The 24,153-nt window shown below is 50.9% G+C and overlaps 2 protein-coding genes and 1 long non-coding RNA gene across 7 annotated transcripts in view; 2 read left to right on the top strand and 1 right to left on the bottom strand.

Annotated features, from left to right (window-relative positions):
- Eif4e3 (eukaryotic translation initiation factor 4E family member 3) overlaps window positions 1-681 on the top strand; it is a 33,637-nt gene extending 32,956 nt beyond the window's left edge. Inside the window, exon 7 of the mRNA XM_015494923.2 lies at window positions 145-681. Within this exon, the coding sequence (XP_015350409.1) occupies window positions 145-191 (47 nt within the window). The 3' untranslated portion in view covers window positions 192-681. The remainder of the gene's footprint in view (window positions 1-144) is intronic.
- Window positions 1-24,153, top strand: part of Foxp1 (forkhead box P1) — a 616,519-nt gene that overhangs the window by 5,643 nt on the left and 586,723 nt on the right. The window lies entirely within an intron of this gene.
- On the bottom strand, window positions 913-22,691 carry LOC125611722. The gene is made up of 3 exons (XR_007341930.1): window positions 22,448-22,691; window positions 13,220-13,439; window positions 913-1,158 (listed from the first exon to the last, which is right to left on the bottom strand). It is a non-coding gene; the product is annotated as an uncharacterized LOC125611722 (long non-coding RNA).

Genomic DNA, 24,153 nt, shown 5'->3' with positions numbered 1-24,153 from the left:
AAAAAAAAAAAAAAAAAAAAAAGGTGTTTGAGCGCTTGCCAGAATTTGGGGAAGCGGAATGAGATGCCTGGAGGAGGGTTGGCCCATCCTTTGCTTAAAGTTTTCTTTCCTTTTTTTCTTTTTTTGTTTTTTTCTGTCCTTTAGCCCATGAAGAGCATCATGCTTTTGAAGGTGGACGTGGAAAACACTAATTGCACTCTAAAGAATTCTTTGTCCTTTGCTGAGTGGTTTTGGAAACGGTCTTATCAGGAGGGAGAGTGAAGAGAAGACCCTCTGAAGCCCGATGCTGGTCAATTTAGAGTGGGTTTAGGACTCACAGTGGCAACAGCGGCAGGTGGGGTGGGGGAGGTGGGGTGGGTTGCTACCGTCATGTTCCTTGCTTATTTTTTTAAGATTTTTTTTTTTTTTTTTTTAAATTCTGTTCTTTTCACTCTGATTTTTTTTCTTTTTTTCTTTTTTTTTTTTTGGCCCTTTAAAATTCCTTCTTGGGGCTAATTGTTGTTTTCTGCACTCTCTGTTCACTCTGAATGGCCCGGCTTCCCCTAGTTAATGAGTCTTTGAAGCCGCACGTACCAGCTAGTCTGAGCACTCGCTGGGGGAGCCTGGCTCCGGGTTGGTTGTTGTGACACATCCCTGCAAACCATGAGCTGTGGCCATTGTTTCTTCTGTCCCAGGGAAAAGNGTTAGGCTCATGTTAATGATTTCCAGTTTTTACTGTGTATGATCTTGGAACCTGACGTATTTGTACACAGAGTAGATTTTACCTTTTTTTTTTTTTTTTTTGGTCCCAGTGAACTTCTGCAACTATTTCTGACCCTCAGGAAAATACTAACCATGAGAAGGATTTAATTTGCCAAATGTTAAGAACCTATCATCTAAATTACTTTAAGAGTGGATTTTTGTCAGATTTTGCTTTGGAAATTGTTTTAATTGAATATTTAGTCATAATAGACTTTGTATGAACTAAGCTGATTTAATCAGTTTAAAAACCTCTCATTACCTTCTTAGATTAAAGAAGCTAATACTCCTCTGAGATAGAAGGAAATCTTTCCCAGGGCATGTGACTTCTTCCGTGTTAGGCAGTTCACCCTTCTTGGCCGGCGCTGGGGCGGATCTTGGGTCCATCAGCCAGGTCCTGGTTAGGGAAGGCCTTGCAGTCTGGGAAGAGAGCCACAGGGAGTTCAAGGGGCTCACTTTCCCTTCTTGCAAATTGTTAGGGTCTGCAACACAGAGCCAGGAAATTGGATTGAAGCTGATATGTTTTCTGCCCCCACCCCCACAACTGTGACTGCCACACCATAGGGCTTGTTTCCCTTAGGAGAGCTGGACCCCGTAGGTGAGGGCCAGCAGCCCCCGCAGAGACTGGCTTGTAGGCATTTGGGTTCTTTTGTGTAAGCACTTTCTGAAGTGCTAGATTGCTCAATGTTTAGGTTTTCTCTTCCACCCCAGCTTTCCCTCGTGTTTGAAATGATGATAGTTTACAGCAAACCTCTACATGGAATATAATGTCGTATAAATTCGTGGTACCCTTGATGGAGGGAAAGAACAGGAAAACGAAGTCAGGATTCTAGTAACTGTTAGGTGGCGCCCACTCTCTGCCCTGGCCTCTCCTGGGCTAGCTCTGTTGACCCACACACAGTCACAGGACTGCACAGTGGGAGGACCCTTAGATGGAGTGGGGAGTGGCAGATACAGTATTCAGCCTACCAACGGTGGTGCCTCCCCCGGGCACGGGGCCAGCAGACCAGAGCTGAGTGCTCCAGTCTGAGCCTGCTGCCTCTGACTGGCCTCCTTGTGGAGGCCTAGCGTCCTCTGCAGGTCTCCCTGGTCAGCACTAAATGTCTGCACAGACGTGGCCGCCTATTGTAAATAGCTCCTCATCCTCTCTGGCCCACCCTGAGGGCTGGAGTCTGGAATTGACTGCTGTGACTTGGCCTTGGCCATGAGGCTCACTCTGCAGGCTCCCGACTTTGACCTAGAGCTGACAACATCTGCATTGGTCACTGGGTGGCGCTGCCTCCCAGCCAACAGGCCCCTGCCCGCCCCAGACTCTGCCCAGCCATGTTTGTGGGACTGTTTGAAGATCCTACTGCGTGTTGCTTTGAGACTTTTATACAAAGTAGATTAGAAGGTGTGAAAATCACTCTTAGTGGTCGACATTTAGTTCTTGCACACCTGATAAAAATGGGTTAAAGAGAGAACTCTCTAGACACGCTTAAAAAAAAAAATATCGACGACTCAGTTCTCATCGGCCCTAGGGGCAGTCATGGAGAGTAAATAAACATACAAATAAGAGCTACAGTAAGTGTTTTATCAAATAGTATGCCTGAAGACAAAAAGATAGGATTTATTTTTCCTTTTTAATTTGCTGAACGTAGCATGTAACCCCCCATCCCCCCGTCCCCCCCCCCCCAGCCCCCACACACACACACAGACACAGACACAGACACACACCTTTCCTGTATTTTGGGTTTCTGGAAGATTTCACTCATTCCAAAGAAAGTGGGCTGCCTGTGCACTGTGGGAGTTTTTTAATACACGGAGGCCAATTAGAACGATTCTGGATTTGGTGGCTCAGGACTATAAAAAGCCTGGATAACTGTCTCTGTTGACACCGAGGAGACCAAGGGCAAAGAGGAAACAGGCGAGGTACAGAGAAGAGCCCCCCAAGCCGAGTTCCCGTGCAGCAGTTAGACAGGTTTCCCTCTATTCTCTCAAAAAGCAAAAGGCCCCCCCGGAGATTCCCTACCTGCCCAACTATACTGTTCCGGGCTCGTTTTCTGTTATCTTTTACATAATGCATCAAAATTCAAGACCTTATTTGTTAACACATTGAAGCCACAAGTCCCTGATTTCATGGTACTGACCTGGCCAGATATTTAGGAGAAAACTCAGGGGTTCTTAGAATTTGAGAACAGAAGGGACCTTTGAGATCATCTTCCAGGACTTCTTGCTTCTGAGCACACAAAAGAATCCCAGGTGCTCACTCACCTGGGGTTGTGTCCAGCTCCCCTGGAGGTCGGGGAGGGCTGGACATCTGCATTTTTACCTGGGCCCCCAGTGACCCTAATGCTGATGGTCCTCACTTGAGAATACCTGGTCTTACCCAACCTCTGCATATGACAGGTGAGAAACGCACCCCCCCGGCGCGCCCGCTCCAATACCCGAGAGTCCTGATTCAAATCTGAAACATCAACAATCTTGCAAAAGCTATCGAAAACCATTATGACCAAGATTGAGTAGATGATGCTCGTAAATAAGAACTTTATGGCCAAGACCACAGCTATCCTAAGCAGCCCATCTCTGGAAGTCCTTAATATAAAACCTCACATGCAGAGTGCTGGCTTTTCTCTTTTATAAATACCATTTCAGCCTGTTAAGAGAAAAGAAATTAACGTTCAGAAAAAGTAGCTACTCCATATGCGCAGTAACTACTTTTCTATAATGTCTTATAGCATCTGGGGTTCAGCATCATTGAACAAGATTAAATGAATGTTATAGAGCTATAAAATTGCATGTAAAATAACGCAAAACTGTGCAGATGACTATCAAAGTAGCCTGGGAATGAATTTCCACTAAAATTAATTGTCACTTTCTAAATGTAGCTTAGCAAAGCTGTTACTCAACTGAAGGGATTCTTTAATACATGGAAGTCTCAGAAAAATCCAGTGAGTGTCCCCAAACCCTGCACAGGAGAAGCAAGTCATTGTGAAGTCAATATTTTTTGTTCTCCATTGCTCCTAAAATTTAGAGTGCCATCTTATATGTGTGTGTTGAATGTGCCTTAGAATATCCAATAAGAGAGCCTTTGGATATTCTATTGTGTCCCTCGGAAATCGCAAGGTAGAAGGAATCTGTGTTAAGTGTTTCGTTTGAGTTTTTTTGCCTGAGAAAGTTACAAACTCACAGAATTAGAAGATTTCTAATTTCAATGTGTGATATTGAAGTCAGGATTTTTTTTTAACATTTATTTTGGAACAAGTGATTATTTGGGATTTATTAAACTAGCAACACTGCATTAGAGAAATGAGCATGAACTTAATATATGTGTTTCTGAGTTCTCTATAGAACATGAATGGCACCTATTTTCTTTTTACATACAAAGAAGCAGTTTTAAAGAAAAGCTTTTTAGTTTCAGCACTTTTCATTATATAATGAACAGGGCATATTAAAGGACTTTGAACATTTCAATGAATCTATAGGGTCTGTGTTTTCAAATGGAGTTGTTAATTTTGTGAGCACACAATAAATTCCTCCCAAATTTTGCAGACCTTAATCAGGTAACATGCCTTTCAACCTCTGGTATGATTTTTTTTTTTTTTAACGCATGAATGCTATCTTCTTAATATTTATTTGTAACGAGTCATTCTAACTTTGCACAATTTAGTTTCATTTGAATTATTGCTCAGAAGAATTAGAAGTGTGAACTAATGAGCACACTTCGACTTGAGACCATGAGCATCCTTTGCTCCGAATTTAAAATCTTATCAGTTGTCTTGCTTGAAAGGCATTCATCGTCTGTGGCCTCCTACCTGCGTAAGCTGAACCAGGTTTGTTGGCCTCCTGTCTTGGATCCCCCAGTGCCCCCCGCCCCCCATTTATACCATCTGTGCCCTGTGCCGTCGGGGACCCTTTCACATCTGGCTACAAGCTGGTGTAATGCCCTCCCTTTTGATCTGGCTTCATCTAGTGATTTGCTCAGTATTTTTAAGGTCAGACTGAAAACTTTTCTGTTCTAGTTATTTTTGATTTTTATACTGTGTGTGGTGTTTGATGTTCGGATCCATGTGAAAGTTGCTTCTAGGAGCCAGTAATTTTTATTCCAGCCTCTTGCAGCAATAAGGTAAGATTAGTCTGTCCTCTTCTTACTTGAAAATGCAGTGATTTATGTGTTTAGTGCAAATGTTTATTCATGCCAAAGTTCTTGCTGCGTTCTAATTTGGGACTCGATTGCTATGAATGGTGCTCCTTCCTCTTTCAAGTTAAATTTTTACAGAGTGTGCTTAAGTGTTATTAGTTTGCAGAACTTTATTTTGAGATCTTTCCTGATCTGTTGCCACTGATTTCCCACTCTGTCTTTGGGTTCTTATAGTGTAGAAATGTCTTTTTTAATCCTGCAGGTTTAAAACTCTATGCAATTTTATCAGCCACCCTGCAGAATCTTAATTAAGTTCCAAGTGTGTGTGGTGACTTCCATACCCCTGTTCATTCCACATGGGTCAGAACTTTCCACCCGCTGTGTTTGGGGCTCCTAGCCGAGCGCCTGGCACTCTGGTGAGAAGCAGCCATTTCTATGGGCCCCGCCTCTGTGGAACACAGTCGGCCATGGGGCTCCTGGTTGTCTCTTTAAAAAACACATCTTGTTTGTTGAATTAATTTTCTTTATCCTTAAACTCAGAATGGTTTTGCTTTAGAACGAGTCAATTACTCTCTTCCTCTTTCGAACTGTAATTCGCCCACGTGATTCAGTGGTCCCCCGTTGGGCCAAGCAAAGTGAATGTGCTCTTCCTCTCCGGCTGTCCAATACCCCCCCTTTAAAAACAGCACAAGGGCTGGGGATGTGGCTCAAGTGGTAGCGCGCTTGCCTGGCGTGCGTGCGGCCCGGGTTCGATCCTCAGCACCACATACAAACAAAGATGTTGTGTCCGCCTAAAAAAACTAAAATAAATAAATAAGTAAATATTTAAAAAAAAAAAAAAAAAAAAAACAGCACAAACCCAGCAGACCCTAATTTCTTCCATCCACCTGCAGACGGTCCTATCTCACGCTGTAGAAGCAAGTGCCCCGAGATCACATGTGCGATGCCCAATTAATTTTAACACAACAAATTTAATGAACTCTCTGAGGGGCAGGGCACCAGGAATGGGAGGTTTTAAAATTTCATGATACCTCTTTGCCACGTTTGAGCCTGTTGCCGCCACCTCTCATTCTCCTTGCCCTTGGTCATCGGATGCACTGTTTGGATGGAGTTCCTGGTGACTTTCTTGGCAGAGACCCCACTTCCCCCGCCCGATACATGGTGTGTGGGAGGCCAAGACCCTTGCCTGTGTTTTCTTTCCACGGGATTCTTTAGGTGCCAATAATTGCTGTTGCAAGAAGTGCTCACCGCTTTTCTCTAGTGAATGTGTTAAAAATCTCTGGACTCTTCCAGGATGATAGGCCCTTTGTTACAGGAAGAAAAGACAGCAGTAGCCCCTACAAGGCTCAGCAAGTTCAAATATGTATCACTGAAATAGATTTCTCCTTCCAATCATCTGGCTGGGCTGCGGTGCTGACTAGCTTATTTCTTGCCAGAGAAAATAAGTTTAAATCATAAGCATGCTTAACGAGCAGGCATAAATCACCAGGCTTTGTGATCGTGAACTTCTTGGGCTCTGCATGGTTTGTACAGATGTGGGGCCCAGCCCAGCGAGGACGTGGGCAAGCCCCGACTCCTCAGCTTCCTCTCCATCGTTTGGGCTTTGCACCTATAGGGTTCTACACAGGATGGGTCCAGAGGGGGGTCTCAGGTCTGAGGACATGTTGAGGCCTTGGGGTGCTCTCCTTCTGGGGAAACGTGGAGATGAAGGCACAGTTTAGGGCTGTGTTCCGTTTTCAGGCAAAAGTAAGTGACGTTTAGTGAAGGTTGTCAAGGGATGAGGGACAGGACTGTGGCTTTCTCAAGTGTCTTTAAAAAAAAAAAAAACAAACATCTTTGAATCCAATCAAACTTTGACAGAGGCTGGTCGGCTTCAAAGAGTGTTCCATAGGAGGCTGCTTCCACAGAGGTACGGCACATACTTCAAAGCTGTTGTTGCAAGACACATTTTTAAAGTATGTTTTAAAATAAATAATAATACACCCACACCAATGTGCATTGCACAGTGACATTTTAAAGTTTGGGGAGTCAGGAAGCATGAGTTAAGTACGCACCGATGTTATGGAGAGTCACTTTTTAAGACCCTTTTCCTATAAAAACAAAGGTACAGAAAACCCACACAAAACAAATGCGTAACTCAGTGAGTTGTTAAAGAAGACTCTTGTCCTTAATCTCAGCGGCTCAGGAGGCTGAGGCAGGAGGATCCCAAGTTCAAAGCCAACCTCAGCAACTTAGTGAGGCCTTAAGTAACTCAGTGAGACCCTGTCTGTAAATAAAATATAAAAAAAAGGGCTGGGGATGGGGCTCAGTGTTAAGTGCCCCTGGGGGTTCAATCCCTGGTACCAAACAAACAAACAAAAGACTCTTACAACAGCAGGTCAAGACATAAACTTGGTGGCCTGCTTCCACGCCCCTCCCTCTCACTGGAAGACCCACTGTCCCCGCCGATGCTGGCACCTGCACTTCTCCCTGGCTTTGTCACAAGTTATAAACACCAGTTTTGTCGTTTTTTCTTATGACTTTGCTTACAAAAGTCACCCATAAGAAGCCTTTTGAATGGGAAGTGCAACGCTCTGCACCATAGGGACGTGTCTCCCTGTCAATCAGTGACTGGACAGACCCACACGTTCCTGCAGCCTGGGCAGACTGGCAGCGTCCCTGAGGATGGCTCAGGTATTGAGTTCCAGGCCATCTAAGCATGTAGATTTCTTCTCCCCAGAACCCTAAGGGAGCCGAGCTATGATTGTTCCATGTTCTGTACGTGGAAACTGAGGTCGAGTGTGACATAACTTGTCCAGGGGAACAGATGAGTCGTTCCCAGAGCCAAGGGACATCCACGGTACGGTGGCTCCGGCTTCCTCTCATGCCAGCTTCCAGTGGACAAGAACTTTGTGATTCGTAATGAGTTCGTTTTTAAAGCAAAGTCTCGTTAGCTATGACAAAGGAGATGGGAAGGAAAAAAGAATCCCTGTCCAGCTTCTAATTTTTCACTTTACAAATGAAGAAAATGACCCAGGATTAAGAACGTTATTTAAGATCACACAAATGGTTGGTGGCAAAGGTGCAACCCAATCCGCCAGTCTCTTGGCTCTGAGCATCAGCGATTGTTCCTAATTCTGTCCCTCATGTGGGCCGAGTATGTGCTTGCTAGCCTGCCTCCGTGTTTCAGGTCCACGTGAGCAGATTGGCCCTGAAACTGGCTTTCCAGCTAGGACACACCAGCTACTGCTCCTTTTCTTCAAAGTTGAACTGGGAATTTAAAAAAAAAAAAAAATTTATATTTGAAGCTTGCTTTTCTGTCTCACTTATTGAGTGCCCAATCTGTAGGCACACATGCCTGACACTCTTCTCTGAAAAATGTACAAGAATAACACATTTGACTGGGGTGGATGGCAGGTGAAAAAGAATTACTTGTGCAGTATGCAGGCCCATAAACACATTGACAGCCAATTCTGGATTATCCCAGCACCAATGGATCATGCAAAAATCCCTCCTCTACTGCTCCCCGGTGACCTTCAACTGTTGGTGTTTGGGAATGCTCCTACCGGAGATTGGAAAGGAGAAGCCCAGAGAAGATGGAATCTGGTTTCCAGACCAGAGCATTAAGTGTCCTGGCAAAGGGTCAGTAGCGTCACCATTTAAGGCTAGAGAGAGACTGCAGGCTGCCCAGCCTGACCCTGAACATGAGGAGGGGGAGCAGACAGGCCCGGATGTGAGGAGCTGAGAGTGGGATTTGCTTTATTGGGTTGGAATCCTATTAGGTTGTGCCTTGAGCACGTGACTCAACGTCTGAGTCACAGTGTCCTCAGAGGAAGAGGCTGAGCTGCTTCAAAGCAAGCAAGATAGCTCAGCCCTTGGCACACAGCAGAGTTAGAAAATGGTGCTCCCGTTTACGTCCGTTCATCCTTACGGCACGGAGAGTGCACGACCCAAGGAAACTCACTCCACCCTCAAGGGGAAGGTGTGGGTCCAGCCTGCCTGTCTGAGGCCCCACGAGTCTGTGGTGACAATCCTTGGGCCAAATCTCCTGTCTCCTGATTGCTGCTTTATTATTGCTCTTCCTGCCTGATGGCACCATATTGGGACAAACAGGTGGCCCTTTTTATTGAGTTCTGTATACCTGACTTCAGAGCTCACTTGAACCCTAGGTGAACTTCATGGGGGCTGTGGCTCAGTGGTAGAGCGCTTGCCTAGCCTGTGTGAGGCACTGAGTTCGATCCTCAGCACCTCATATAAATAAATGTATTGTGTCCATGTACAACTAAAAAAAAAAAAACCAACCTAGGTGAACTTTCCAATCCATCCTTTTCCAAGGACATCATTACCATCCTTTTTCAAGTCTATAAGAAGGAAGTGCAGTGGGTAGAAATGTTTCCCAGCCTGAACAAATTCTGGTTGAAGCCAACGCCTCCTATTGTCCCCTGCGGATGGAAGATACTCACACTTGCCATCACAGGGTGATTATGGGACATTCCCAGGCATCCCCTGCAGGATGTGCATATTATTTTAATCGTGGACACCTTAAAGGACAGGCGACCGGCTTCAGTAGAGCTGAGATAAGGACCACAGGTGACATTGACTCAACCGCCCAGCGAGTACTTATTAAAGTACTCTGACGTGCTACGTTTGCAGCTACAAAAATAAACAAGACGTCGGTCTACTTCACGGAGCCTGCCATTTACAGGTTGAGAAAGACCATTAAAACCCAACTCCCAGGCCACGGGAAGGACAGGAAGTGTGTGCTCAACATCTCTGAGCCCCAGACCCGGGGCAGGCACCCCAGCCCACCTCGCGGCGGATGAAGAGATGTTTGGATTTGTTGTGAGCAGCTTTGGTTTAGTTTGGGTTTTGAAGTCAAAATAGCCTTAGATTTCTAAAGCCGAGTGTTTTCACTAATCTCATTACTTTAAAATTCCCCAACAATCACTTCGATACTGAATTCAGTAACCACAACGGCTGTTTATAATTGGTTGGAGATTTTTAAACCTTTTTCAAAGCTGAGCGAGCCCTGGACTTCTGCTTTTTGTGCCTACCTGAGGGGCCAGCATCCTAAAAAGCCCTGTGCACTGAACTGTCAGCCGTGGGGACTTTGTTACTCGGGGTGGGGGTGGGGGGATCAAGATTGCTTACTCTGTAATTTTTTTAGAGCCCTGTGACTCCTTATAAAGCACATAGACCATCTGAACAAGAAATATGACACTAAGTCTAGGATTAAATAATATCTCGGGGCCACCGCCTCATGCGATCTCAGCAGTTTGGGGACTCTGCTAAGTGCAGGTTAACAAGACCAGGGCACCGTAAATGAGCATCTGTCCCGTGACCCAGCTGGAGCCCCCTCCGGTTATTCATTCCAGAAGTGCACGCTGACACTGGGTTCAGTCCCGTGGCCTCGCCCGCGCGCAGTGGTCTTTCAAGATTGGCGGGAGGTCAAGTCCTCCAGCCCCAGGCTTGGTGGAGCCGCTAAGTGTTTTCGGGATCCGACTGGCTCTGCGGGTCCTGGTGACTCGCTTTTAACAATTAAAGAAAACACAGGCAAGGCGGGGGGTGGGGGGGGGCATCTCTGAGCCCTTCGTGGAGGAAAGGTTTCAAGAAGAAAAAATAAAGGGTTTTAAACCAGAAGAGGAAGCTCTGCAGAGAAGAGCCGGGTGGACTGGGCACCACGGCCACTCCGCCCGCTGACCTGGGCTTCGCAGTCCAAGTTCATCGTCCTCTCACTTCAAAGGGCTGGCTCCCCATCCTGCAGTTTTGCTTGATGACAAATTAATCAAACTCGATTTCTCGAATGAGATGGACACAAAAGAAGGACAAGTCCCCAAGGCCCGAAAGTCAATACAGCCCTTCTGGCTCTGATTAGGGTAACAAAAGGATCGCTGGAGCCCTCTTCCTGCAGCTCCCGGCCGTGGCTGCGGGTTGGAACTGCAAGCCGGCCCCGCTTGTAAAAGAGGAAGGTCTGATTAAAACAGGTTTCAGCTGCGGCCAAGTGCACGGGGAGCCCTCCTGACAGAGAAAAGGGCTTTTCTCCACGCCACCTCTTCTCAAGAGCAAAGCTTCCGCTCCGAAGAACCTAGAGGAAGTAGTATATTATGGATCTGAAATGTTTATAGATGGCCCCTTTCAAGTTTCCACTGTGAAGATGACTTGAAAGGAGAAGAGAAACCACCATCCTGTGCTCTCTGACAAATGGAAACCGAGGGCCCGGGTTTGGATCGGGAAATTTACTTCTGCAGGGCAGGGTTAAAAAAAAAAAAAAAAAAGAAAGAAAGAAAAGACATTCTCTGAGCCCGGGAAATGGATGTGCCTGCAAAGGCAGGGCCTAGGGCGGGGAGAAGCCACTGCCAGGGGTGTGCCCACCGGCGAGCACAGAGGCAGCCCCCTGCTAAAGCAGGGCACGCGGGGTTCTAGTGCAAAGCCTCCCGGCCGCTCCTCCTCGCCTGCTCCTCCCGGGAGCATCCAAGGACACCGCCTGCCTCCTCGTCCTTGGGATGGCTCTGAGTTCTGGATTTAGAACAATTGCTGTTGCAAAAATATGGTCACTTGACTGCTCCGGGTGCTTCAGAGAAATGAAGGGTCCAGACCTCTGGAGCCAAGTTTCAGAAGGAAGGTCTTAGGATGTTTCCTGTGGAGGCAGAAGGCACCCATCTGCAAACCTGGGTTTGGAGGACCACTTCCGTGCACGCTGATGCCACCCATCTGCAGAGGGTTCCCACAGGCCCATGTCTCCTTTCTGACTCTGGGTTTGAAGATTCTTCCTCCAAGTACCTTTCTGTCCCTGAAGGGCAGTTCTCAGGGTGTGTGTGGCGTCGTGCGAGGCTTCATGATTCAAGGCTGTAATTTAGATTCCGGTGATGTGCAAATAGAGAGTGAGCCCTACGCCCCCCGCCCCAGCTGCTCCCTGCTCTGCAGCCCCGGGTCGGGTCGCTTGCTGGCCTCCTGGGGTGGCTGTAAGCCCAGGCCCCTGCTCTGGACGCCTGTTCTGAGCACAGTGGGGAGCACCCCTCCTTCCTTGCAGTTCAGGGAACACTGATGTTCTCCGTGGCCTCCCTGTGGCCCTCGACTCCTACATACAGCATGTGGCTGGTTGTAAGTGCAACATCAAACTGAGAGTTCCTGGCCTCTCCCATGTCCACCCCACACGCAGCCCCTCGCAAGGGAAGGGCTGTTGGCTGAACTCAAAAAGCAACCTTTGCACAAGCTCGAGGGAGATCCCACTTTAAAAAGCCCGATCCCTGTCCTGGGGAGGGGGCTGCTGGTATGCACAGAGCCCACGCCATGGCTGAGAACAGCTCCCCCAGCCCACAGCGTACCCCAGCTGGTGACCCGATGACCTGGTGCCCGCCTGGCTTTGCTGAGGTGCAGCTGGCCCATCTGGCTAGCAGGAGTAGCCAGTGTGCCCTGAGAAGAGCAGACTGGCCCCACCCCAGGTGGAGTGCTGCTCCTGGGGAGGCCGGGCGCTGACCCTTCCTGGGCCCAGGGCGCAGGTCAAGGTGGCCTGTTTTTAGCCATTTCTTTTAAAATCATTTAAAAAAGGGTGTTTTTCTTTTTTCCCACAAACCTCTCACTCTTAGGACAAAAATAACACATGCTCAATTTAACCAATACAGCCATAACAATAGCGAACTCCCCCCACAATTAAAAAACCACTTTTCCCCCCCCAGGCCAAGTGCTCTACCACTGAGCTACACCCCCAGCCTTTTTTATTTTCTTTTGAGATGGGGTCTTAATAAGTTGCTCAGGCTGACCTGGAACGTGCCAGCCTCCTGCCCCAGCCTCCCCCGGAGCTGCGATTATGGGTGCACACCATGTACTGCCATACCTGGCTAAGAGAAGACTTTTTAAAAGGATCCTAAAGACACTCGTAGGACATGACACTGGGGATACGTAAAGACCCGGACGAAGATTGAGCTGTTTGCTGGGGGACGGAGGCCAGGAGCAAGGGCTGAGATAAGAGCAGATTGAGGAAGGACGGAGGAGGGACAGAGGGATTGGGGTGGGCTTCTGGAGAGACACCTGCCTCCTCTCAGGAGAGACTGTGAAAATGGCTTATTAGCAGCCCTGTCTCCTCCCTGTGGTCAGGACATGCTTGAAGGGAAATGAGCGTCCTGTTTCCTGTGGGGACACCAGGAGGGCCTCCTCCACTCTGCCTTGGCTGCAGGTAGGAGGGGGGTGTGAGGCTAGGAAGAACCTAGAGTCCTTCCAGAAACTTCTATAGACAGAAGACAAGTCAGCACGTCCGGAAGTCCCTACTCCTCAGGAGGCAGGAGCTCGAGGCCAGGCTGGAAACCAGTAACACTCCATCTCCAAAGAAGGAAGAAAAAGGAAATTGGAAGCCCCTTGCCTGCAGAAAACCAGCCCAGCACTCACCTTGGCCCACAGGCGACCTGTCTTCACACCCAGAGGCAGAAATGGGCCTGAAGAAACCCAAGTGCCGACGTGTGGCTCTCCGTCTTCAGCCAGCGTGGGGCGTGGGTGCAAGGAAGTCACGCCAGCGGTCACGCAACCAAGTGCTACGCACAGCACCGGAGGGGTACCCGGTTCACGATCCCAGTGGGCAGCTTGAGAGAGTCAAAGTCTGTGCCAGATCCTGGGAAGGCAAAAACCGGGGTTCATGACTCGGGTGACCCCAATCTGCTACCTGGTCTATTGGGTCTCTGTCCACGCGGAGCCCTCAGAAGAGCCTCACGTGTCCTTCAGAACCAGAGAGTGGGGGTGGCAGAGGTGTCAGGAGGTCCCCAGACTCTGAGTGGGTGCTTCCCGAGGTTCCGCCCCCCGGGAAGGTGTCCGTGACACTGGTGCTGACGTGTCCTCATTCTCCCCACCTTTAGTGGTCACGGTGCATGTCATCTTTAAACCCAACTCAAAGTCGCATAGGTCGCAGACAAAAACAAAACAAAACCCACCAACCTAATCAGTTTAGAGATTGAAGGGTTGAAGGACAGAACATGCCCGTCTGTGACGGTACAGGTTTCTAAAGCAGATACTGTTAAGAGACAGACTTCACATGTTTGATTCTCAGAGTGGCTTTCTCTGTTGTAAGAAGCTCGCAGCAGGTGAGCAGGTCTGGTTTTCAAAGTTGTAGCCTGTCATCCCAGCAGCACCGGAGGCTGAGGCAGGAGGATCTGGAGTTCAAAGCCAGCCTCAGCAGAAGCGAGGCACTAAGCAACTCAGTGAGGCCCTGTCTCTAAATAAAATACAGAATAGGTCTGGGGATGGGGTTCAGTGGTTGAGTGCCCCGAGTTCAATCCCTGGTACCTGGTAAAAAAAAAAAAAAAGTCATAGAAATCCCCAGCTTGGTCTGAAGCTGCGTAGGTAAATAATGTACTTCTAGAGTCTTCTAGAGCCGTGTGCACCTCAGTGTCAGCAGGAACCCAGCAGCGAGTTTGGCAGAGCCCCCAGGCTGCCCTCCAGGGGCCCGGCTGGAGTCATCAAGAGGAAGACAGGACCAGCTATGCCTTGGCAGGGTCCTGTACTTGTCTTGTGATGGGGATGGCAGCTTGCAGGGTCAGCAATGAAGGATTTATAGCATTTGTTCAGTCAAGTTCACTTCGGGGGGCTAATTAGTGCATCATGGTCATGCCTAATATTGGGGTTCCTTTGACATAATCATGATCAGGCAGATGAAATATAACTCGCTCCCCTCCCCACCCCCTCTCAAGCTCACTGTTGAGTGTTCCTGGGCCACAACCTGAACTGCCCCCCGGCTGCAGAGCTGGGGACCCCGAGATTCACCCGCAGCTGACGTGTTCTGCGCCTGGGAGGTGACCAGGCTCTGCTCCTGGGCTCAGCCTGCCCGCACCCTCCTCCTCTTCTGTGCCCCCTCTCCTTCGGCGGGCTGCTGCCTCTCTTGTTGAAGTCTTCCCCGTGTTTGGTGAAGGGAACTCAGCAGCAGGACCTCTGCGGGGCCTCCGGGCTTAGAAGCAGCAGGGAAGCCCCACAGAGGGGCACTCAGACCAACGGGCGGTGCTCTGGGTGGGTGGGTGTCCCCTTTTTGGTCTGGTTTTACAGCAGCTGGTGACAAAGCCCGAACCCCACATGCTGGCACCACCGGAAGTTAAAGTGCCCTCTTTTTCCCCTCCTGCCTGGGACAAGAGCTTTCAGTTTATTTTTCCTTGTGATTCAAAGGAAGGAAAAACAGAAACACACACAAGGAACAGTCGAGTCCTCGCTTGTTCCAATGCCAACGCAGGTCCCTGTGGGCTTTTGAAGTGGCCTGTGTTGCTGGGCTCAGGATGCTCTCGGCACATGCAGCCCTCAGACCCCATGTGGTGCATGTGTGGGCAGGGGCTCGGGGGTCTTCCCGGCAGGTCTAAGCCATGAGCCGATGGCCACTGTACTGCAGGCTGGCTGTGAGGAGACCCTGCTTCCCGATCACCAGGAGGCCCTACGTGAGCTCCCCCAGCCCCGCCGTGGTCCTTACCTTGTAGAGTGACCACCTTGCAATGGGGCGCACGTGGGGCCTATGGTTCCCCACGACGACGTGGAAGACAGACATCAAGCAGTGGTTAGAATATAATTAATAGTCACAGTTAGCCGGCACGGGTTCCAGGCCAGTCCCTGTATGACTTACAGTGTTAACTCACTCGGTTCTTCTGGCCTGTTGAGCTCCCAGGACTTGCCCAGGGTGACTAGAGAGCGGAGGGTCAGGATTTGAGAACAGATGTGCTGGCTCCAGGCTCCTCCTTAGGAGCACTCTCTGTATACACTGAGCACCTACTTGATGCTCACTCTCTGTATACACTGAGCACCTACTTGATGCCAGGGCCTTTCATGCGCCATCTCATTGAATCATGGCCATCCCCATTTATAGAGGAGGAAACAGAGGTTCAGAGGGGTGAAAGCACAGGACTGAGGAGGGGGTGCCGGAGCCGATCTCCGCCCAGGCTGCCCACCTCCTTAGCGTGTCCTTGGGCTCTCTTGCCCCAGATCATGCCATTGGCACGGTGTAAAACTGCCCAGGGCTTGAATTCCAAAGGAGCCCATTGGGGACTGGATTCCAGAGGCTGTGCCCCCCAGCAGGGGGGGAGGAGCCCTGCCCTGGGTGGCCGAACTGCCCTGTCCACACCACTGCTCCCCAGGTGGCTGTGATTTTTGACAGATGGGGAAACTGAGGCTCGGGGAGGCTGAGTGACTCGTGTGGAGGCCTGTGCCTCACCCAGAGGAGGCACCGAGGTCCGAACAGTAACGCACTTGGCACGGGGATGGACTTGGTCACCCAGAGCCACTCAGGAGAACAGGGGTCCCCCATTCCCATGTGGGGACTGTTCCCATCTTTCCACGTTCACCTCACACCTCCTCCCCCTCCTCTGGGAACTCAGGTTCCCACCGACCTGCACAGGAATTTGGGGACGACTCACTGGACAATTTCAGAACAGCTCTTTGAGCTGCTTGGGGTAGAAGTACCAGCTTAGGGGGACAAAGGAAATAACCACAATAATTATTATATTTTAGAGTATCGATGGAAATCTCTGTGGGGGTGATTAGGAGGACCAGCTGTGCAGGCGGAGACCTCACAAGCAGCCGAGATCCTGTGCCCGACCCCTCTGGGTGCAGGCGGGTGACACGGTGGGACATAAGCTTGGAGCTGGAGTCACTCTTCTATGCAAAAGTAACCTGCCCACCAGGGTCAGGCCTGCAGGAGGTGGCCCCTATCACAGCCCTGGACTGGTCAGCATCAAGGGCCCAGTCGACTAGCTCTTCTGAGAGGTCCATTCCCTGGCATCCGCAGGGAACTCACTTTGGGGGCCTCGGTGTCAGTGCTATAATTAATTACTTCCTGTGACCACAGGGACAGGCACCTCCTAGCACCCTGCATGGTGCCTTGCAGGGCTCCTTTGGCATCTGCTCCAGGAGCAGGCCTTTGGGCTGGCAGGCAAGGCGGGTTTGAGGCCACTGAGCTCTTTCTGCGAGTTGATCCAGGCCCTGAGATCCCTGGCTGCTCACATCTGGTCCCTGGATGCGCCCTCTCCCCCCTCGGCCGGCCGAGCTGGGTGGGTAAGATGTTCTCTCTCACAGTCGACTTGCCTTTGATCTTCAAGGCTGGATTTCCCGCTTCAACACCTGGCCGGCTCAGCCCCTCCTGCGCCCGCCACTGGCCGCTGGCTTGCTTTTTCAAGTTCGTTTTTCATAGGCAGATGGTGCTCATGCTGGGCCTGACTGTAGCTGTGGCCTGCTCAGTGTCCGGGAGCCTTCTACTCCCTCTGGCCAGTGCAGACAGGAGAGCCTCCCAGGCACCCTCTCATCTCTTAGGACGACGTCATTGCCTGCTCCTGAGAGGTTGCAGGTGATGCTGTTGGTCTATAAGCCACACTTCAGACAGCGCGATCCTACTCTGCACTTGAAATAACCTGCACTCCGGCCTCCTGAAGTGAGGGCCTTGTCTCTTCCCGTTTCCCTTAACAGAACTGCCTCCTCGTCCCTTCCCAGAGTCTTCTGGCCCAGGTGACTAATTCAGACTCAGGTGCCCCTAGCTGATAGAGAGGCAGGGGCTGGAATCAGAGATCTGTCTTCGAGACCAGGGGGTAGGTTCTGTGTTGTGATGACCCGAGAATCGCCTTGCTCATGGCTGAGCCACCGCGGTTTTTAGTGGGTCCTGGCAGTGCTCTGCCAGGATAAACTTTTAAAAAGACCGCGGTGATGGCAACGTGAAGTGACTGTTACCCCACATGGCGACTGTTACCCCACATTTCCTTCTCTAGCCCTCAGGGCTCACGGGGGACCTCGGAGGGGCAGTTCAGTGCCCGTGCAGAGGGCCCAAACCTAGGCAGGCATCATATCAACAGAGGCTCCCGAGGGCAAGCTGTGTCCCTGCCACCCTGCGTCCCTGAGCTGAGACCCGTCTGTGCCATTCAGAGTCATGAGAAGGATTTCCATGGGACCAGCGTGATGGCAGCTTGCCCATCAGCTGGTGGGACCTACCTGCCTTTTTTGTTGTTGTTCTGAGGAATGAACTCAGGGGCACTCGGCCACTGATTCCCAGCTCCTCTTTTTATATTTTATGTAGAGACAGGGTCTCACTGAGTTGCTTAGGGCCTCGCTAAGTTGCTGAGGCTGGCTTTGAACTCGTAATCCTCCTGCCTCAGCCTCCCGAGCCGCTGGGATGACTGGCGTGCGCCACTGCGTCCGGCCCTATGTGCCTTTTGATGATACCTCAAAGGCTCCCTTGAAGCTGAGCCGGGTGTCTGAAGTCTGTCTGGTACAGTGGCTCTGCCAGGAGGGACGCCCTTTTCACTGTCCTTAAATGGGCTTTGTGATTCTCCCATTGATGCCTCCAGGAAGTCAGACTCGAGCTGAGAATCTAGGGCCCCCAGATGCTCATTCTGGTTCCCGAAAGGGCTTCGTGCCTGCTGCCTGACCTCGGTTGGCCTCGCTGTGCCCACCTGAATATGGGTGTGACCGTGGTCGTTTATCTGAGACCTGTCACGTGACAGGTACAGTCTCCACCTGCACGTGGGGGACAGTCCTCTGAGACTCCCCAGCAGTGGTATCACCTGGGGACCTGTCAAGGGGGCCAACCAGCTCTCTCCAACCAGCTGGGTGGACCCCACAGGCTCTTCTTTATGTTCCTGGGTCTGGAGTATCCCGTGGGGATGGGGTGGCTCCCAGGGAGGCGCTGGGTCAGCCGGGACGGTGCCAGGGGTGTGCCCTCAGGACTCAACACACCTGCTTCTACCCACGTGGTGTGAAAGAATTTCAGTATTTTAACGGGTCCATCCCCACTTGGCCTATGAAAAATACCAAGGACTCAGCAAATTGCCCAGGACCTCCCGACCAGCCCGTGGTGGGGCCCAGGTGTCGCACACTGGAGTCTGGCCTTACCCGCTGAGGAACACGACTCAGGTGGCTCAGCAGAGGGTCTGAGATGGCGCAGGGTGTGGGGTGAAGAGCGCTGGGGACCTCCTAGGCTTCTTCGTCCTTCCTCTGGGCTGGACGCCTGCAGGGTGCCCCCTCACTTGGTTCAGGGCTGCTCAGGTGGGTCGAGGCCGGAGCCTGGGGCCTGCACGCTGGGCCTCCACTGTCCCCGGGTGCCATGACTCATGGTTCCCAGTCCTCCCAGCACGCACGTGCACGGGAGTCTTCCAGCTCCAGGTTGGCGGAGAGTTCCCAGGCAGGATGTTTACCTCCCCCAGAGGAACGGGCACGGAACCAAGCAGCCCTTGCTTGGCAACCCCTGCCGTTCTTTCCACCCCGGGGCTCCCTGCCAGGCCGACTGGGGAGGGCACCCCAAACAGGCGCTGGTGGGCCTCCATTCTGCAGAGAACATAATGAAGGTTTTCAGGGTGATTTATCTTGCTAAACACGAGAACACAATGGACCCCATCCATTATTCACCGTGCCAAGCATGGGCTTTTCTCTCCTGCCCGGGATGCTCTGAGGTGGTGCTCACCTGCACAGCAGAGTGGGCAGAGAACACGGGTGCCCCACGACCCCGTGGCACCGGGGTTTAAAACTCAGGAAGGATGCGATTCCACATCTGCATTTTTTCTGAGCATCATGAAAAACGGGGGCTTCTCTAACTCCAGGTGATTGACTGGAAGGTGCCCCAGAAGTATAGGTATCGCTCCGCAATGCTTGAATGTGATCTTAGAAATTTTTCCTCATTGCCCAGGGGACACCTAGACATGTGTCCTCGACAAGAGAGTGTCCTGGAACACCAGAGTCCCCTCCCCACCTGGGAAACGGAGTGCTTTCTTTTCTAAGAATTACAGTGAAACCAGGAAAATGTAAATGTTTGTTTTGATTCCCGGCAAGTTTGACGAAGTGGAAATAATACCCACTTTCTGACAAATGAAGGCTTTTTTGAAGTGGAGTAAATGCTAATGAGTTATTAAGTTCCCACATGCTCAGTGGGACGATGTATGTTCGGACTGATACCACTGCTGGGTGTGATGGCGCACACCTGTCATCCCAGCAACTCCGGAGGTCAGGCAGGAGGATCGCAAGTTCAAGGCCAGCCTTGTCAACCTAGAAAGATCCTGTCTCCAAATAAAAAGGGCTGGGGATGTGGCTCAGAGGCAGAGAGCCCCTGGGTTTAATCATTAGTGCAAAAAAAAAAAAAAAAATTGACCCCAGTAAAACAGTAATTCTACCGAGTTAGTACCATGAGTCAGGTGTGGGTACCTCCAAGTCTGAGTTCATTTCTCAATTTTCCTTCTATTCTAAGCTTTATAGGGAGCTGTGGGAACAAATGGGTTTGTTCACAGAGAGGAGAGCTGCAGAGGGCAGTTTGCAGCTAGCATGTGACCCTTGCCCCTGTCTTCTAGAAGGTTCTGTGTGTTAAAGAAAAGGTGGAGCTTGTTTTTGGTTTGGTTGGGTTTGAGGTTTTTGGTTTATGGAAACATAAGCATCCCGGAACCCTTTAGGGCCTCAGCCAGTCTCCATACTTTCCCTGTCTTGATTTTTAGACTTTGAGCAATGGCAGGAGGTGGAGTTTCTTGGTTCTGCATCTTGACTGAGAAGGCAGTATCTGGGGGCCGCCGGGCACAGGCAAGCTGGGTCACCTCTCTCAGCCAAGTGGTCATTCCACAGGAAATGGAAGCGATGTTCAGTTGTGGAGGATGAAATGGAGCAATTCAAGTGTTAAGTGCATCAGCTAGCAGGAAGGAGTCCCCAGAGAGAGGCCACCCTTCCCTCACCCGCTGCCCAGGGCACCTGGGAGCCAACGTGGGTATCCAGGTTAGAGAGAGAAATATGGAGAACTTAAGAAAACCCCCACAACGCAAAGCCGCAAGTTTGGTACTAATGACAAAGGTTGTTCTCATTTCTGTCACCCTTCCCACAAATGCCAATCAAATGTCTATTACATCTAAGGCACTAGCCGTGGTTTCCTCCGCCCCAAAACTGGTGACGCGCCAATGGGCTGCGACACTCGTGTTGAGTTGTAAAGGTCTTTGGAGGGGGGGGGGATGTCAGGGAAAACACCCCTGGTATTCACAGAACCGTCTAGACATTCCCGAAAGATGGTTCTAAAGCTCCTCCTTTCTTTTGGAAGGAGCTTCTGTTTTCCCGGGGCTTAACGCCACCATTTCCTACTTTCAAGATCATGTTCAGGATTATTCTAAAGGATTCTGAGACTTTCCACAACTCTGTCTATTTCAAGTCTGTTCTCGGAAGATGGAACTCCACAGAAGGCAGGTCATGTGATTTCCAGTCCGAATCTATAAATAACCCGTGTATCCATTTTAGCCCCCAAAACTCTACCATCTGGCTCTCTGTTCACACAAGACACCAGGCCGAGCTTGGAAGGAGAGTAATCCTGCCAGGCAGGAGCGTCGTAGGATAATTGTGATTCGAGTAGCTGTCCTCACTTCTGGTGTCTTGGGGACAGTCCCTTGGGCTTTCCCAAGGTGAGCCGCACCAGATGAGTAGGCTGGAGCCTGGGGTGGGGCAGGGGGGTGTCTTCGAGGTGGGCCCTTATTTCTCTTCCTTGGTATTTTCCCCACGAGTTTCCAAACATTAAAACTCTCATGGCTCAGGACCGAGAAGGTCTGACCTCCCTCCTGCTCCCCTTGACGAAGTTTCCAGTTCCTGTGTGTGAGGCAGGCAGAGGAACACAGCTTGTTTGGGGGATCCCAGATGGAGTTTGCAGGATGGGTATTAGAAAAGTCGTTGCTTCTGGGTGGTAAACAGGAATTTTAAATTGGAACAGCAGTGAAAACACATGTGTGTCGGGAGGTGGGGCGGGGGTGGGCAACCCCCGATGTCACTTGCGCCTCTGTAAAGAGACCCTCGAAGAGCCGAGTGGGTCTGCACTTTGAGAATTCCTAATGGGTACAGGCAGTTCCGACACCGAGCCGAACGTGTTGGAGTCTTCTGATGATTTTCTTCTGATTTGGAGGGGGTGGGGGGGGAGAGCAGACACACCAAGACACATTCAACCCAAGACGGGGAAATGTGGGCACCTGGCACACCCTGCTGATGTGGGGGTGACGGTGCACGAGGGAACAGTCTAAGTGCAGGGACCGCAGCAGGAACAGCCCCAAACAGGAGGGGGACGGGCCAGCCAAGGTAAGTGGGTAACTCTAAACAGACCTCAGGGTGGGCTGGAGGTGGGGGTCAGACAAGAGGCAGACAGCACCGAAACAAAGCCCCCCCCCCCCGGATTTATGAGGAGTGTGTCGTTTGGAAGTGAGATCCCTACAGTTCTTGAAAATGGAGCAGTTAAAAAGGGAAGGCATCTCCATTGTCACAGGGCAGGAAGAACCCGAGAGATATTTGACATTCAAATGCCTTTTTAAAAACTGCCTTTGTTCCAAAGTTCTTCTTTTGCATCTGGTTAAATGCATATTAATTTTTTCTGCCTTCAAAATGAATCATCATGTTCTGCGTCTTCTGTAGGGAAAGGAAAGGGGGGACCTGTAGCCTGCAGGATGCACTCCCCAGGTGGCACGGGTGGTTCCTGTACCTCCTCACCCTGGTGCCAAGGAGTGGGAGCTCTCACGGGGGCAGAGTGGGAGGGGAGGGAGCCACGGAACCCTCTTGAACTTGGAGCCGGTGCTGCCCACCCCTTGTGCTGTCCCTAAGGACGACGGGGCGTTTGCTCTCATAAAAGCCCTTGCTCACACCCCAGACCTTCCCCAGATCTCCGTCACTTACCCCGACACCCCCAGACAGACCTGGAACTGACATCCTCTCCTTCCCTGCGTGTTTCCGAGAGGGACGGGCGTCGCAGCCACCGAGCTGGCAAGTTCGGACAAAGAAATGAAATTCGGGCCCCTTGACGGTGCGCGTTGACTTTGTGGGTGGAGAGAAACCTGGAGGAGAGAGAGCAAAGAACCCTTAAACCCTCCAACAGTTGGCAGGCAGGCTTCCGGAAGACGGTTCCTCCAAGGACCCTTCTAGAAGGAAGCCTGGGTCTGAAATACACTTGCAGATGACGGGGCCTGAGCGTGGGGCTGGGTTTCCTGGTGTCCTGTCCGTGCAGGGGGGGCGGACGAGGAGGGAGAGACGAAGCCGATGAGAACCCAGAACCGGACCCTCGGGGCCGCCCGTTCCTGACTTCCAGCAGACTCTCCCTTTGATGTTCTTCCCAAAGACGTCAGCACCTTCACAAAGAGTACCGCTTCTGAAATGTCGGATGGAACCGTAATAGTCACAGAGCAAGAACCCAGATGCCTGTTTAGAAATCCCTCAGGGCCTCGAGGGCTCGCGGGACCAGGGCACGAGCACCCCGCGGTGCTTGGCCTTCCGTGGAACCCGCTAACACAGCGCTCATCGTCACAGACCACCCCTTTGACACGTTTATCTGGTCGGATTAAGTAAAGAGGATTTTTAAACCCATATATTTCTTTAAAACATGGAAGAGTCTCTTCGTCCATAAACCGTGGTCATAAACTACCATAAGATGGCACTGTAACGTAAATTATGGGGACAGTCGGCTCTGGTCTGAGGACCGGGAGGATGAGCCAAGTCCCAGTTGGCGTGCAGGGTCCTGTCCAGGGAGCTGTGTGAGCTGGGGACCTGCCATAGTCTGAATCCTCACTGCATCTGGACCCGGGCACGGCTGGCCAGGAAATTGAAGCAGCCCGGCCATTTTAGTATTTTTCATTGAAAATGAATTCAAATACAACCTAAAAGGAAAATGTCTTTAAAATAATAAGAAAATCGAGAAGGCGTACCCACTTTCCTTCCATCCCAGGCACAGGATAACCGGGGCCTCTCCTTCCTGCCTGGCTCCCAGGACAGGGGGCCGTGAAGATTCTCAGTAAGTTGCTCACCCCACAGGGCCTCGCTGTGCTGTGCCAGCCCATTTGTCCCCTGGTTTGTCAAAAAGCAAGCAGTGCCCCTCACTAGATGGGTTTGGGGGAATTAAAAACAAATGTCTTCAGAGACACTGACACAGTCGGTCTGTCTTCCCCCCCCCCCATGGTTGGTCTGAGAAAGGCTCGGCTATGCCGCCTATGGGCACCCGGTTTTGTGGCACTTCCTTAGAGACTAAAGAGCAGACAGGGAAGCAAAACGTCACCCAGGGCTGTTGTGTTACCAAGTGGGTACTCTCTCTGGCTTGGCAGAGAACCAGGTACGTGCTCTGCTCTGCTCAGCAAGCAGGTATCCGGCCCCCTTCAATAGCACGGGCTCGGGCGGGAGGTCCCGGGAGCCGCTGGGGCGGGAGGCGGTTTGCGGAAATGCTCACATCCGCGTGCGTGAGCAGCACGTCCTCACCTGGCTAAGAGGAGGTGGCTGAGGCCTGGCTCCTTGTCCTGGCTGGGACCAGAAAGGGAATTTCAAGCCACTGAAAATACCAAGTCCCAGCCCAATGGTGCCGGGGTGTCGCAGTCTAGAAAGCCCAGGCAGGTTCCGTG

Source organism: Marmota marmota, unplaced genomic scaffold (assembly GCF_001458135.2).
Source record: "Marmota marmota marmota unplaced genomic scaffold, marMar, whole genome shotgun sequence".
NCBI lineage: Eukaryota > Metazoa > Chordata > Mammalia > Rodentia > Sciuridae > Marmota > Marmota marmota.
This window is presented reverse-complemented; position numbering and strand designations above follow the sequence as displayed.